Source organism: Salminus brasiliensis, chromosome 18, assembly GCF_030463535.1.
Source record: "Salminus brasiliensis chromosome 18, fSalBra1.hap2, whole genome shotgun sequence".
Taxonomy (NCBI): Eukaryota; Metazoa; Chordata; class Actinopteri; order Characiformes; family Bryconidae; genus Salminus; species Salminus brasiliensis.
The window spans coordinates 10,157,339-10,172,910 of record NC_132895.1 but is presented as its reverse complement, the minus strand read 5'-3'; the positions used below and the strand labels follow the sequence as shown (position 1 = coordinate 10,172,910).

At 40.8% G+C, this 15,572-nt stretch overlaps 1 protein-coding gene across 1 annotated transcript; it reads left to right on the top strand.

The window, feature by feature from the left end:
* The first annotated feature begins 639 nt into the window (after window positions 1-639).
* Window positions 640-15,572, top strand: LOC140539483 (BOS complex subunit ncln). Its single transcript, XM_072662202.1, has 17 exons — window positions 640-680; window positions 2,249-2,416; window positions 3,382-3,572; window positions 3,815-3,959; window positions 5,292-5,389; window positions 5,497-5,574; window positions 7,521-7,624; window positions 10,052-10,140; window positions 10,642-10,781; window positions 11,066-11,128; window positions 12,255-12,370; window positions 12,492-12,579; window positions 13,544-13,582; window positions 13,675-13,847; window positions 13,953-14,006; window positions 15,340-15,418; window positions 15,516-15,572. Exons 2-17 carry the CDS (start codon window positions 2,260-2,262, stop codon window positions 15,570-15,572), a joined length of 1,671 nt encoding a protein of 556 aa, XP_072518303.1. The 5' UTR covers window positions 640-680; window positions 2,249-2,259.

Genomic DNA, 15,572 nt, shown 5'->3' with positions numbered 1-15,572 from the left:
AAGTTACCATATATGGACATTGAGTTTAAAAACATCTTGACTGTTTGTAATATTGCAAAACATCAGTTTAGCCCCACCCCTTTTACACAACTTATAAGTAGTGCTTCAGCCTAGACTGCTTTCTGTATGAGGCAGTACAGGGCAGCCAGTCTTGACCGAAATCATGAACCTATTCCGGTCAGCCAGGACATTGATACTGAGTACAACATATCTGACCATTTGAAGTATAGAGGCATCGGTGGCATAATAGCAGCAGATCCTTCAAGTACTGCAAATTGTGAGGTGGGGCCTCAATGGGTCACATCAAAATGACCCATTGGATATTTGGGGTGTATGTTATTGTGTTATTCCTGCTTCATGTCACATTGTCTTTTGTCAGACTGTCGATTTTGAGTGCTGTCAGGAAGACACAGTATTAACCTCGAAGCCTACTGATAAGCCAGGAAGTTGTAATTACGCCCAGAGAGACAGGGAGCCATAGGATTGGTCAGCAGGCATGATTAGCCTTCATCCCTCCTGGAGCAGATGGTGCAGCAGGCTTACCTACAGGCCTCAATGAGCCCTTTTCTACTGACCACACACTGGACAGCACATACAGCACAAGCCAAAGGAGTAAAAAGTGTCTGTCGACAATAAAAACCTTGGTAAAGAAAGGATCCAGAGACCGCCAAAGGTTTCAGGTGAGATTTCAAACTTGTGGGTGGCTACTGAGGGCTTTATGTACTACTGGACTGCAATCAATATAGTGTTGACCCCTAAAACTCAGTTGCTGGGTCTACTTTCTACACTTTTGTCTAACTTGCATGGTAGTTTTAGAGTAACTACTGAATAATGTGTACTCAGTACTGGATAATAGATGCAAAAAAAAGCCAAGCTGTGGTTTTACAAGCCTGTTTACAACCCTGCTGCCCCAGAATTGAACATATGCGCTATTTTTCCTTTTAAGGTGGGCTCCTTATTCTGATGTTCTGCTCTGATTGTCTGGTCTACATCACTGCAGAGGCTCTCACAAAAGCCACACAGCCTAGCACTGTAACAAGAACACTCTAATTATTTATTTATTTGTAATTATTTCCACGTCTTACCGAATAGTCTGGCTGTCTTCTCTGTGCACCGAGAAGCAAACCCAGTCAGGTAGGCTTATCTTTTAGCTGATACCTGCAGGAGGCACTTCTCCTGGCTGTGCTTCCCTGAGTGGCACTTCCTCAAACGCCAGTTTCCACAGAGGCACTTGCTTTTATGGCTTTGGCTAACTGACTCCCCGAGATTGGGCTTCCCTTCTGCAGAAAAAAATACAGGAAATAGCGCAGTCACAGGGCCTGCTTCACATAGTAATCCATTGTCCTTTAATCAGCAGTGTCTGGTGTTGATCTCCAGTGATACTGGACATACATTAGTGGTAAAGATAGTCTTAGAAACCTGACTACAAGCATCAACGACACCATATTCTCCTGAAGCAGCTGCTGAATCTTAATGCTTCGCCAGCTTTGACTAGGGATAGCAGGGCTTGCTCTAGTCGGCTGGGAGTATGTACATTTAGGAGGTGTAAATATGAAAAGTTAGATAACTGTTTTGGGGGGTTGGAATTGGCCAGTTTTACTAACTGTTCCAATTGCAGGATACGCTATATAGACAAAATAATTGGGACACACCTCTTAATCATTTAATTCAGCTGTATAAAATATAAAGTATAAAAAAGTATCTAGCCCTGCAGTCTGCCTTTACACACATTAGTGAACATTAGTGAAAGAAGTGGTGGTTCTAAAGAACAATCCTCCTACGAGAGCTCACTGAGCTCCAGTGTGTATGTAATAGGATGCCACTGTTGCAACAAGAAGGCAGTTGGTGAAATTTCCTCCCTTCTAGATCTTCCACCATCAGCTGTGAGTGGTATTATTGAAAACTAAAAGCATTCAGGAACCATAGCATCTCAGCCACGAAGTTTTCAACCTCGTAAAGTTACAAGGCGATGTCACAGAGTGCTGAGTGAGGCGCATCGTGCATAAAGGTGTCCAACACTCTGCTGACTCAATAGCTGCAGAGCTCCGAACCTGCTGTGAACCTGAGCTCCAAAATAGGCACCAACTCCATATCAATGCCTATGGATTCAGAATAGGATGTCATAAAAGCTCCTGTAGGTGTAATGTGTAGATGTCCAAATACTTTTGTTCACATAGTGTACATTCTAGTGGCTATAGCTGAATAGATCTACGCTCTTTTGTGGAATCCTCTTTTTTGTTCTTTGTAGATTTGTGGAGAATGTGGAGCAGAGCCATGTCTTTGAAAAGCTCCAGAGTGGCAGCTCTGCTGCTGCTGTCGGCGCACCTTCTACATGCATCCGCCCTTCCAGCTGCATCCTCCTACGAGTTTACAGCCTACAGGATGCAGCAGTACAACCTGCATCAGGACAAACGCGGTAACCTCACTGCAAAGCCTCTAAAGAGGCCTGTGCCAAAGGAAGTGCTTTTAAACAGGGCCTATTTTCATGATGGCCTATGACCTCTGCATAGAACTGTACTGTACATGCTCTGTTTCTACATTGAAGTAGTTCCTGGATGCCCCTCAACCAGGTGTTGGATGATAACTATACTAGTTATTATGATGTTAATAATGTTAATAAAAATATTAATAATTACATTTTAATGTATTTTATTATATTAGTTATATTACTGTCTCACATGCATGAAATATTTTCTTTGCAGCATAAAATTACATTTACAAATTGTGAATTTTGTTAATTATGCTATTTAATGCATGTATTCCGTGTATTAAGATAAATATAATATAAATAGTATTAAATCAAAAATTAAATTGGGGTGAAAAAACCCTGTTGCCCCAGAACTTTCCCTGGCTGTGCTTCCCTGAGTGGCGCTTCCTCGAATGCTGGTTTCCACAGAGGTGGTAGGAGCTAGGATAGTATGTATTATTGTATTTTATTATATAAGAAATATTACTGTCACACACCTGCATGAAGTATTTCCTTTCCAGGTCTTTGTTAGCACTACCTAGTTTAACTAATCCCTTTGCTTTAGGGGTCTTTGGTAGGTCTTTTGGTTATAAGTGGCCTCGACCAAAACATACAGCTAGGAGCTGCCAGTACCCTGACTACTGCAAGGCTGACCTTCTATTATTATTCACAAATGTCCGTTACTCTGTGCAAAACCCCAAAATACACTGGCTCTCACTGAAAGCATTAGCTGGTCAATAATTTGGAAGTATGCCGTGGCATCATGGGAATCACCCATGTGATTTTAGTGGGGCACGGCAGCATTTCCATAAACAGGGTCTAATGGTGCCTCTGCTGGGGCCTAAAACCTTTACACAGTGCTGTCTCTACATGGAATAACACAGCTAATCCAGAAACTGGTGTTTCATGGACAGGTTGCCGTGGTGCCATCGTTGTGGCAGAGGCACGCGCTGCGGATGACTCAACCCTGACCCGTCGGTGTGTGATCATGAAGTTGCCTGACTTCACTGTAGAGCGCTACCTAGAGGCCAAAAGGCAGAACGCAGCGGCAATGCTCATACTGCTCCCTCAGAACATCTCTGCTGTACCTGAAGATGTAATCCAGGTGCTGGAGACCAGGTCGCATTATACACAGTGCTGCGGTTCTGTTGGGGTTATTTTTTAACCATTTCATGATCTAGCCTCGGGCTTCCATGTTACTGTTAAGGGGGTTGTGTTGTGTTGGGTGAAAGCAAATAAAAACGCCCTGTGGCTACAGGAATTGCATCATAACATTTCAGAAGATATAATTTTGCTCAGCTGCCTGAGCTAATGGTTTAAAAATGAATTTGATCTCTCGCTCTCCAGGGGTTTATGGTGAGCGAGTCAGAGGCCCTGAAAAAGGAGACTCTCATGCCCATTTATGTGGTGCCTGAGGACGAGCAGCTGCTCTGTATGTATACTGAGGTGAAGCTGGCTGCAGCAACTAAGTCTGCCTCCATACTGGTTCGAGGTAAGAAGACCCCCCCCACCCCACCCCACCCCCAAAAATATTATTATAGTCATTATTAAACATAGCCTTTATTATACAGTAGTGGTCAGAGGTTGACATGAATATATAATCATGAGCATAGCAATATTGCGCTTTCAGTGAACTTCTTTGAACTGTACATTTTTCTGAGGCAGAATGAGGGTACTTTACGAGAGTATCTTTCATAGAAAAGAGTTTAGAGCACAAATGTCAGTTCTAAGTGTTTTTTAAGATCAATACAGGTCTAAATGGTGCATACAGGTTTCAAAATATACACCAGCACACCTAATATTTGGTGAAATCTCCCTTAGCAAGTTGCACCTTGACCAGACACTTTTGCTAGGCATCAACAAGCTTCTGGCAGAATTGCGGTTGGATTTCTGACCTCTCTTTCTGGCAGAACTGGTAGAGTTCAGTTGACTTGTTTGGTTTCCTGAACCAGTAGTGCCATGTGAGGTAGGGAAAAAGTACCTTGTACATTAAACTTTGTACAAACTTTATATAATGTGCTTATATGAAAGTACTAGTTCATCTCATAAAATATTTTATTATTGTCCATAATTTCATTAAAGAAGGTAAATTGTCATATTTTATATTAATGAAATGTAATATTTTGTTTTTGTCTACTTATCAGTATGGCTTATAGCTCATGGACATCAGAAATCCAGGTTTTCTGAACCAGTAGTGCTATGATGTAGGGGTGGGCAATATGAAAAAAGTATTTTATTGATTTGTGATCAATTTTGTTATCATGATGCACAATATGCTTTTATGAGCATATTGTAGATATCGTCAGGGCTTAAACAGCACTGACCAGCTGCATGTTGTTTCATTACAGAGAGTGTAATTAGTTCTGTTTAATTGGATGGAGTATACAAAAATATAAAATAGAAATCACTGTTTATTTGGATTTCTGTTTTTTTTTTTTTTATCTGCAGCTACTGGTGAATTTTGCCTGCATGAGAAAATATCATGATTAATATTGTGTATCGTCAACCCCTTAAAAAGGCTATGGATCGCCAGTGGGCCAAAAGTGTTATTAAAGACTTCTATTATTAAAGAATAGCCCCACCAGTTTGTACAGAAGTCCCTGTAGATACTGAATAACACACCTTAGTGTGTAATAAGCCTTGGAGTGTTAAGGAAGAAGGAAAACACAGCAAATGCATCAAGACCTAAATCTTTCCAGGGTCGTCTTATTGTAAAGTGGTACCCGTTGCAGTTCTCCAGCTGTAGCTGAAAGAATGAACTACATATATCCTGGAGGTCCAGTCTGCGTCCTCTGTGAACTCTGCTGCTGTGTTCTTGTTGCAGTTCTCCGCAGTATGGTCACAGCCACTGCCTTCCAGATACTGGTGAGCAACAATGCCCCCATCAAGGCCATCACTGACAGCTCCATCATTACATTAGAGGTGAGCCTGACAGCTTTAACTGGCAACTCCTTCCCTCTAAAGTATCAGCGAGTGACCTGTAATTGAACCTGCCAGTCACACACACTGATTGATTGTGCTATTCCAAGGGTGTGCTTCCTGGAGTCGGAGAGGATCCACCTACCATTGTGATCACAGCCCACTACGACTCGTTCGGCCTAGCTCCGGTAAGTCCCAGTTGTTTACTGGGAAATGTTTTGAACAGTATGTGTGCTCTTCATTTCTTCACTACATCAGGTGGCCACTCCTTAGTGACCTTGGTTGCCCTTTATGACCGCACAATGCACTGGAACCATTGTAATAATCATAAAACGATTATGCTTATGTTGTCACGTCCTAAAGCGACTGCTCTGATCTAGCTGACCTTTACAACCACACAGACACATACACACACACATACACACACAGTGAGGAATGGCTATATTAGTTTACCCCACAGTATCACTTGTGGAGATGAATTTGCCCCTCAGCGTTCCTCTGCGTCTCTGATTAATATGGCAATAATGATGACGTGATAATCTCGTAAACTTGGCACATCGTCCATTAAAGAGCAAAGCGACTTGGTCTTTGTGTCTCATGGACTCAGACTGTGTCTCTTAAATGATGGAGATCATCTAAAAGGTTACATCTCCAGGTTTCTGATGAAATGAGGGTGCTTTATTGCACCATAATCCCGCCAGTGCTATCGACCGCTCACACTTATGAGGGGAAACGATCAGATTTTCTCCTTTTCAGTCCTGTGTGAGATGTGGAAGTTGTTGCTAAGCAGATACCAGTACCAGACTGTCCAATCATGTAACTCCTCAGCTGCCCGGATTGGGATGATCAGACTATTGTTATGTCCACTGGACCACTCTTGGTGGAATATTCTCAACCTAGTGACACTTCAAACCCCAGAAACAGCATACCAGCACCATATACACAGTATCATGCTGGACACCATGTTGGTGTCACTACTGCAATAATGTAATGCTCCTATATGCTAGGTGCACCTAATATAATGGCCAAAGATTGTAGAGTCAAGGTAGGACTACCTAGTAAACTGTCAGATCAGTGGACAATATGGACATGTCACTGATTTTTAGATGTTGTCTGGAGTAAGATGAAGGGATCTATCTCTTCTCATTTTTGGTGGAGAACCACACTTCCAGGCCTGTGTGACATGGGAAAGTTGTTGCTAAGCAGATTTCCCAAAATATCCCATCCTATAGCATCTCAGTTGCCCAGACTGGGGTTGTCAGACCATTGTTATGTCCATTGTGCCCACATGGATATGTTTTCTTAGTGTAAGATTCTCTACATGTGTAAAAATCCTAGAAACAACAAACACGAACCATATGCACATTACCATACTATAATCATGTTGGTGGCACTGCTGCAATAATGTAAACGAACAAAGTTCTACAGTATATGGTGTAGGGACAACTATTACAATAGACAAAGTTTGTAGATTCAAGGTAGGACTACATAATACCTAAAAAGAAACTGGCAGTCAAAAAGACATTAACAGACAGCAGCTCCAGCTCTTTATATTTGTGGTGGAGAACCACAAACAGTCTGATTTTCTCCTTTCCAGTCCCCTGTGAGACGTGAAAGTTGTTTCTGGGCAGATTTGCCAAACTGTCCGGCCCTATAACGCCTCAGCTGCCCACACTATCCAACTGTACAACTTTCCAATTTCGGATTTCTGTACAGTTCCCTCTGTACTTCCAATGCCACATTAAATACCCATATGTATTGGTGACCTTCTGAGAAGCTTGAAGGCTTTTTTTTTGTTGGCTTTTCTCTTCTTAGCCCTTTTTACTCCTTATCTGTATCCCTCAGTTCTTCTCAGATTGTTAAATTGTGTCACTTAATGAATCTTTTAAACCGACCAATTAAAATATGAGTCATAAATGAAAGTTCTGGAGCTGATTCTTCACTCCAGAGGTTCATGGTGCTATCCAGTCTATTACAGCAAGACAACTAATGATTGAAGACTAATATAATATAGCCTAATATAGGCTGTAGCTCTGTTATGCTCCCATAGGCAGATGTAGATGAAGCATGTCATGCGGTGTATTAAGTTGTGCTGTTCTGTTTGTGTCTGGCTCTACCTCTGCCTGGATCACAGTGGCTGGCTTACGGAGCAGACTCAAATGGCAGTGGGGTCACCATACTGCTGGAACTGGCTCGTCTGTTTCAGCGACTCTACAGTGACCCTCGCAACAAAGCTCCGTGAGTCACCAATTTCAGTACAAGAGCACTGAGGATATGCTTTCATACATCCTTTATTCACAGTGGGACTGATCTTCTAACCTTTTGCACCATCACAAGCCCTAAAAAAGTGACTGCTGTGATTGACTATAGAGGCACTAAAGTGGCTGCCATTGTTGATTCTCAGAGACAGAAAAGTGTCGCATTTCGCAAACACTCTTGTCGAGGTGTTTTGAGAGTATTACATTCACATTTGTGGCAATAGGCTGATGCTACTTAAGAACCCATACAGTTCTCAAGTGACCAGGATGTGCTCAGTAAACTATACAGGGATATACACTATCACACACCTTCCAAATGCACCAGAGTGTTTGGATATCAAAACATTAAAAGTCAAGCATTTTAATAATGAAAGTCAGTGTAATGTATTATATGATATCTAGACTACTAGTTGTACTGAGGCACTTACAGAATTTAGGGGGCAGTGGTGGCTCAGCGCTTAGAGCTCTGGGCTATTGATGACAGGGTTGTGGGTTCGAAACCTAGGCAAGCTGCCACTGTTGGGCCTCTTGGGCAAGCCACTTATCCTCTCTGCTCCCTGGACACCACAGCAATGGCTGCCCACCGCTCCGGGCATGTGTATTCACTGTTACTGGTATGTATGTGTGTGTTCACTGCATGGATGGATTTATAGTGGAGGCCAAATTTAATCTGTGTCCAACACAAATGGTGAATATGATTTTCTTGTCTGGTATTGTCTTGTACCCATCTGCTAGCCTTATAATATTATTAGTAGTAATAATAATAATAATAATAATAATAATCATACAAATAAGCTAATACTGTAACTAGTAACATCACTGTTAATAATAAAAGTAATGTTATTAGTAACATTAACATATTATTATTATTATTATTATTATTATTATTACTTACATGCATTTAATAATTAGCTTAAAAGTTTAACAGTTAAAAAAAAAGGTTTACAAGCTTGTGTTACCCATGCATCTTTTACTAGCTAGCATCATTAAAATCTATGCTAACATATCTGATGTCTTTCCTAGTTAAATGAATGCCTTTTCTTTAAAGGTCTAATATGTATTTTTGGTAGGTTATACGGTCATAAGTGGCTATGACCAAAACATCGCTATTACCTAATTGATACCTATCATTACTTTTGCCATGGTTAAAGCTGGAGGCCAAATTCAATCTGTGTCCAACACTAATGGTGAATATGCTTGTGTTGTCTTGTTTTGTCTTGTACCCATCTGCTATCATTACTTTTGCAATTCGTTCTGGACCAGAGCGTCTGCTAAATTCCTTAAATGTAAATGTACTGTAAATGTTATCTCATCTGTTGTGTGCCTGGCCTCTCTTTTAAATTTACAAATGCCCAAAAAAAATAATAAAACACAAAAACTAAATAAACTGACTCTTCCCGAAAGCTTTAGCTGTTCAGGCTTTTGGAAAGACCTTGGGCACTATGGAAAATGTAGTACCTGTAGTGAATTTGTGTGGCGTAGTCCTACAATCCTGGATAAAATTAAAAAAGACTTTTTACCACCAATTTTTACCTTTTTTTGTGGAACACAGCAACATTTTACTGGGGCAGGTGGGGCATTTACGTCTAATTTACGCCCTTGTTTTTAAATTATCCTATACTCAAAGAGCAATACTTCATTTTGTCAGTGTTGTCATTAATTGAACCTGAACCTGATTTAAAGGAACATAAATCACCAAAATAAGAGAAAAACACAAGAAACACACAAGCCAAACAGGAGAAGCGCCCGTGTGTTTATTACCCTAGAAATTCTTAGAAGATCTCCTGCTGATTTGGCCACACCCATCGGTTCGGCATCTGCAATTAGAGCCTCATTTAGCACATTTTTCTCATAGTGGGCTAAAAATGTGGTACATGCATCTCGAGATATTTAGTTGTTCGGAAAGTGCACTTTGTCGCCATTGCACAACAGCACAATGGAAGTCTCTGCGTTTAACCCATTCATGGCCGTGAACACACTAGTAATCAGCGCACTGAGAACATACACCCAGTAGGTGTCTTGCTTATAAGCACCTCAGCTAATATTGCCGGCTACCAGCAACCTTTTGGTCGCACATCCCCTTCTTTACAGATGCTCCTCAGTACATGTAGAAAGCTGTGCTGGGGTCCAGGTTGGACATGGGGTTCTGCTGTACCTGCTTGTATATTCTACAAAGGGTTCTTTGAGTGATGCCGTAGAAGAACCACTTGTGGTTCCATAAGAGGAGCTGCGAGTCTGAAGAACCTTTACACTTTTAAAAGGTACTTCACACAGACATCCCTTTACAAAAATGCTCCTTCTATGGCATTGCTCAGAGGACCTTTTGCAGCAGCTTTATTTGTAATAGTGTAGCATTAGCGCTTCTAGTTGATTTGAATGGGTTTCTATGTGGCTGTATTGTTTTTAGGTATCACCTCCTGTTCTCGCTTACTGGTGGTGGGAAGTATAATTTTCTTGGCACCAAGCGCTGGCTTGAGGAAAACATGGATCATGCAGGTTAGTAATTTGATGCGACATTCATCCATTCACCTCAGTGTTAATTGCAATGTTGATTGATGGAGAAGGATTATTATGTGTTCCTGGTCCAGAGATGAGCTGAGCTGAGCCGCCGAGCTGGACTGTGTCCAGGAGTTGTTTTCAGGCTCAGCAGACAATCAGACAAACACGCAAAGGATTGTGGGACGTGTTTTCTACAGATTCTATTGGAATTATTTAACATTGTCAGGAGGCTTGTCGCGCTTTGTAGATATGCCCTGGTCATCACTTCTTGTTGCAGAATTGAAGATAGCTGGGATGGCTTTTTGTTTGTGATAAGGAAGTCAGCCTGTCATAACAAAGCATAACAGCCTCGCTCTCTAAACAACACCCTGTCCTATTCGCCCTGACACTGCAGTGCACAAAACAAAAAAGTAGCAAAGCTGAAAAAAGACACTCCAGCAGGACATAATTTACTTGTGTTAATATCGGTTTCTTGATCGGTTTTTCTGTGCTACGCAGAATCCAGTCTGCTGCATGACAGTGTTGCGTTCGTTATCTGTTTGGACTCTCTTGGCTCTGGAGATGAGCTGTTCCTCCACGTGTCTCGACCCCCAAAACCAGGGACCCCTCAGTATGGCTTCATTCAGCAGCTGGAAGAGGTGAGCATGAAAATGGTTATTGGCTTGGACTTACAGTTACTGTATATAGAAAACCCTTTAATTGGATGAGAACCTTTGCATTTTATGGGACATTGTGAAATGGTTCATCTTATTTACAAAACAAAATGGTTCTTTAAAGAATCATCCATTGAAAGATTCAGTATGGAAAAGGGTGGTGCAGTTATTTCCATCCATATATTACCGCAGTTCTATCTCATATCTCATAAGTGCGCATTAATGGTACTTTTATGAACTTGCTTTATATGCCTTTCCCTTCACTGCAGGTTATATCCTCCAGGTTTCCATGGGTGAGGTTTGGAACTGTACACAAAAAGATCAACCTGCAGGTAAGTGTTGGGTGATGAGGCAAAAATATACTTGAAGGCAGTTTCACTTTCCATTGTCTGAAAGCTGAGGGGAAAAAATGTAATGCGGCTCTTCACACATTTTCTTCAAGCTACACAGAAAAGTTGAGACATAAAAAAACACCCACAAATAAGACAATAAATGTGTCTCTACACTACCCTGAAAAGTGTGTGACCACTCAGTTGAGTTGCCCAGTTAGGGTAAACAGAATTGGACGCTAATGTTGACTGAATTGTCATTTTTTTACCTTCACATGTGAGCTAGCGGTATTTATTATTTCTGCCATAGCCATCATAACTGAGCCTTAATGAACAACACTGTGCATTGATTGGCGGTAGGTACAGCTATCTAGATAGGTAGGTAGCCATTAAAGTGACTGTCCTCCAATACTTAAAAGTTTATGTCTAGAGTTACTCTAACTGGGCACGTCAACAGCTGGTTGACTTACGTATCTATATGACTCCCAAATTAGTCATATTTGTTAAGATTACTGTTAAAAAGTTAAGTCAAGTCAAGATTATTTATATAAAGCTTTTAAAAATGGTGTTATCACAAAGCACCTTTACCTGAGGCCACAGAGGCAAGAAAAACTCAGAACAAGATTTTAATAGGGGAAAAAAAAATATTCATCTTAGGTCGACACTAGATAACAGAACAAATCACACCCCAAAGCATGAAATAAAGAAATAACTAATGGATATGCAATGATTAATATGAAATGTCTTCTATGGAATAGATCTATGACTGACATGGTAATGTCTCATTACACAAAACCCTTGAAACTTCATGCTTGACCTTTTTCACGTTTTGATTGAATCGGTCTGAATCAGGCAGTTGTTCTTCACATTGTGATAAAATATTATGATGAATGGACTAATATAAATGCTCCAAAATTAGTTAAATCTTTTTACATTGACTTTCATTGAAGGTTTAGGAGGGTTTTCCTCTACCAAAGTTACCATTTTGGAGACACAGGGATTTTGTGTGCCAGTGACAGTATGATTTGTAGAGCTGTTTAGTGTTCTAGAAGAACTGACAATATTGTTGTTATACTCAGAAAAGCTTTTCATGGTGAAAGTTATCAAAATAATGGTAGCATGTCCTTAGGAGTCCACTGTAGCGTGGGAGCATGAGCGTTATGGCATGAGACACATCCCAGGATTCACCCTCTCTCACCTGGAAGACCCCAGATCAGAGCGCAGGGGCTCCATCCTGGACACAATGTGAGCTGCAAATATCAAGTCCACTGAACTCAGTCAGTTGTAGGTTAGAAAAACTGCTGAATTTGCTTCTTTTTTTGTTTTTTGTTTTTTTTTAAACCAATCTCTGCCCGTGCACATTCAGGTCACATGTGGACATCAGGAAAGTCAAGCGGAATGCAGTCATTATTGCAGAGTCCTTGGCGCGGTACATGTACAATCTGTCCGACAAGGTGAGAGCTAAGAGTGCTGCATTGAGTTGTCGTTTTGAAAGTTGTGAAAGTCTAACCTCCTTTCCCTTAAAGCAACATTATGCAAAAATTGGTATGTCTTGCTCCAGAAAGTGGAATTTGCACTTTGAGCCACCCTTCAAGAAGGACTTACATGCTGCACATGCATTTCTGGACAAGCTGAGAGATACCGAACCGCCATTGAAAGTGAAAGATGCATGTGTACTGAGGTGGTAGAGTAACATGCCAGGATTTTACACAAATATGACTCGGGTAAAGCAGCGTTACACAGTTCTGGAGAGAGGTCTCAAGCAGCTTCACCACAGTTACATAGGGCAGTAGTAGCATTCTGGCCTGGAGTGGCAGTGACAGAGACGCAATTCTCCCTGTTACAGTCAGTAGAGCATCAACACGATTCTGAAGCTGCTGTTAAAGTACAGTTGCTACAGAATGTTGGTAGTTCGTGACCTGAATAGGTCATCTAAAAATAAATAAATTTGCTAAATAAGAATCCAGAAACATTTTATGCCAAAAAATATTTTTCGCAAATGAATTTGTTAGTTATTGTTAAAGTCAAAGTCAGGTTTGTTTATGTAGAGCTTTTTGAAAATGGTGTTATCACAAAGCAGCTTTACAGAGATCTGGGTCTGAGCCCCTATTGAGCAAACCTGAGGCCACAGTGGCAAGAAAATACTGCCTCAGAGCAAGACTCAAAAGGGGGAACCCATCCTCCTCGGGTCGACACTTGATAACAGAACAAATCCAACACCAAATCAGATGTTTTTCAGATGTAACCACTGAAAAGCATTGATTAATGTTAAAAGTCTTATCAGGGAAAAAATAGCATTAGATCTATGGCCTGCTTGGATAATGTCACATCACACAAAACTCTTGAATCTTCATGTTTGACCTTTTAATGTTAATGTTAATTAATTCTACTTTCTCCCTGTTTGTTATTACGGTGCAGGGCTCTCCAAAGGAAATCCAGGTTTTCAGGGGCAGTTTGGTAAAATACCACATTCATTTTCCGGCTACTGCATTACATACTTAGCAGCCTGATGTGTCTCTCTGTCTTACTGTGCGGTATACATTCTGTAGGATATCTTGGACAATCGTTTAGCTGCGCTGATGGCCATGTTGACGTCTGTCCCACGAGCCGCTCAGCTGATGGACAAGGAGCCACAACACACGCTTCTCATCAACAGCTTAGAGCAGGAGTTCAGACGCCACCTCCAGCAGGTCTACAGACACACCTTCCGTCAGGACCGCAAGTATATACAAACACAGACCCATGCACACAAAGGGCAAGAAATACATGCACACACACACACACACACACACATTATTCATGTGTTTGTCCTTTTATCCTTTTCTAGAGATCCTGACATTACATTCTTCGATCAGATGAAACAGCCAATGATGATGTACAGGTTCGGGGTTTTCTCTTTTTAACGTCAGTCTACATCTGATTTCACTTCCAATGAGGGAAAAAAAAGCTTTACTGCTATTGAAGCAGGATCGTTTTTACCTGGGGAGGTACTACGGTTAAGTGATTGCTAGGGCTGGCCTGAATAATGTGAACACTTCATCTGCTGGGTATTCAGAGATCTTTTTTTAGTGTAAGTACAGTAAACTGCATTACATATTATGCTAGGCCTGTAAACGTCAGATAGCAGAGAATGTTTAGCTAATGAGTTAAAGTAGGGGTGGACGATATGTAAAAAATGTATGATAGTCAAGTCAAGAGGCTTTTATTGTCCTTTCAGCTCTATACCAGTACACAGTGAAATAATTATTTTTGAACAAGGGTTCAACAAAAACAATACAGTACAGGACAGCCTGCAGAAAGTGCAATGTGGTGACGTAGGTGACAACAACTGACAGCACAATAAATATAATAAATACCAGTCATTATTGAGTGTAAGGTGCGTAGATATGTAACAGGTAGGTGTTGAGAATAATAACGAACTGCCCCCTCGCTGTCTTCAAACACAGACTGAAGACCCGTCTCTTCAGAGAATACTTGGGTGAAGTGTATAGTACTATGGTCTCCATATTGACTTGTGTTTAATAGTGTCTAAGAAGTATCTGATTTTTTTTTTTCATATTCAAACTAGCTGAGGTTATTCTTTAGTAAAAGCACTTTTGTAAGTCGCTCTGGATGAGAGCGGTACTGCCTCAACAGGTACTGAGGTAAAAAGAAATTTTCACGATACACGATATTTATCACGATATGCATGATTGCAAAATCTCCTGCACTGTGGTGGCATTGTTATCAAGTGTAACACTTATACTTCTGACATGTATATTCAGGCTTTTACATTTCAATCTGGGCTAAACCTGATAGATTTAAGGAGGTCATTAATTATGACTGTCAAGCAAAAATCTTGTATTTCCTTTTGTGCCGTTTTTCACTTTTGGACATAATGTGAAGTTGTTCTTAATAAAATAAAATAAAAAGTTGTTTGACAGAGCTGAATAGTGCAATAGAAATGCTCCAATATGACTTGACTTGCTTTGAAAGTTAAAATTTGTCATTTGTGGATATACATTTTGATCTGGCAGCTTACAGGTAGGCCTCTGAGGCACTGTAATGCTTCAGTTTGCAGTAGTTAAAAGGCTCAAATAAGGAAATCTGGTTGTAAGTTTGGTTTTAGAGCATTTCCCCAACAAGTATCTCTGGATCCTCTAAATAACTATTACATTAACAACCCCAGCTACTGAAGTTGCACCCCTCTACTGTCTTTTAATTCTTTCCACTAGGGTAAAGCCTGCTGCATTTGATCTGTTCCTGGGCGGCTGCATTGCAGGGTATTTAGGAGTGGTGTACTATGCAATCCAGGTTTGTTCCCTCTTCCTCATGGTCCACACTCCTCATTTAAACCACATACACTAGTGAAGAGTTTTGGAGCCTCGAGATGATTATTCTTTCTTTGCAGAACTTTGGGAGCTTCTATACTAAACTCAAGGCCACAGTGAAGACCAAGCAGCAGTGA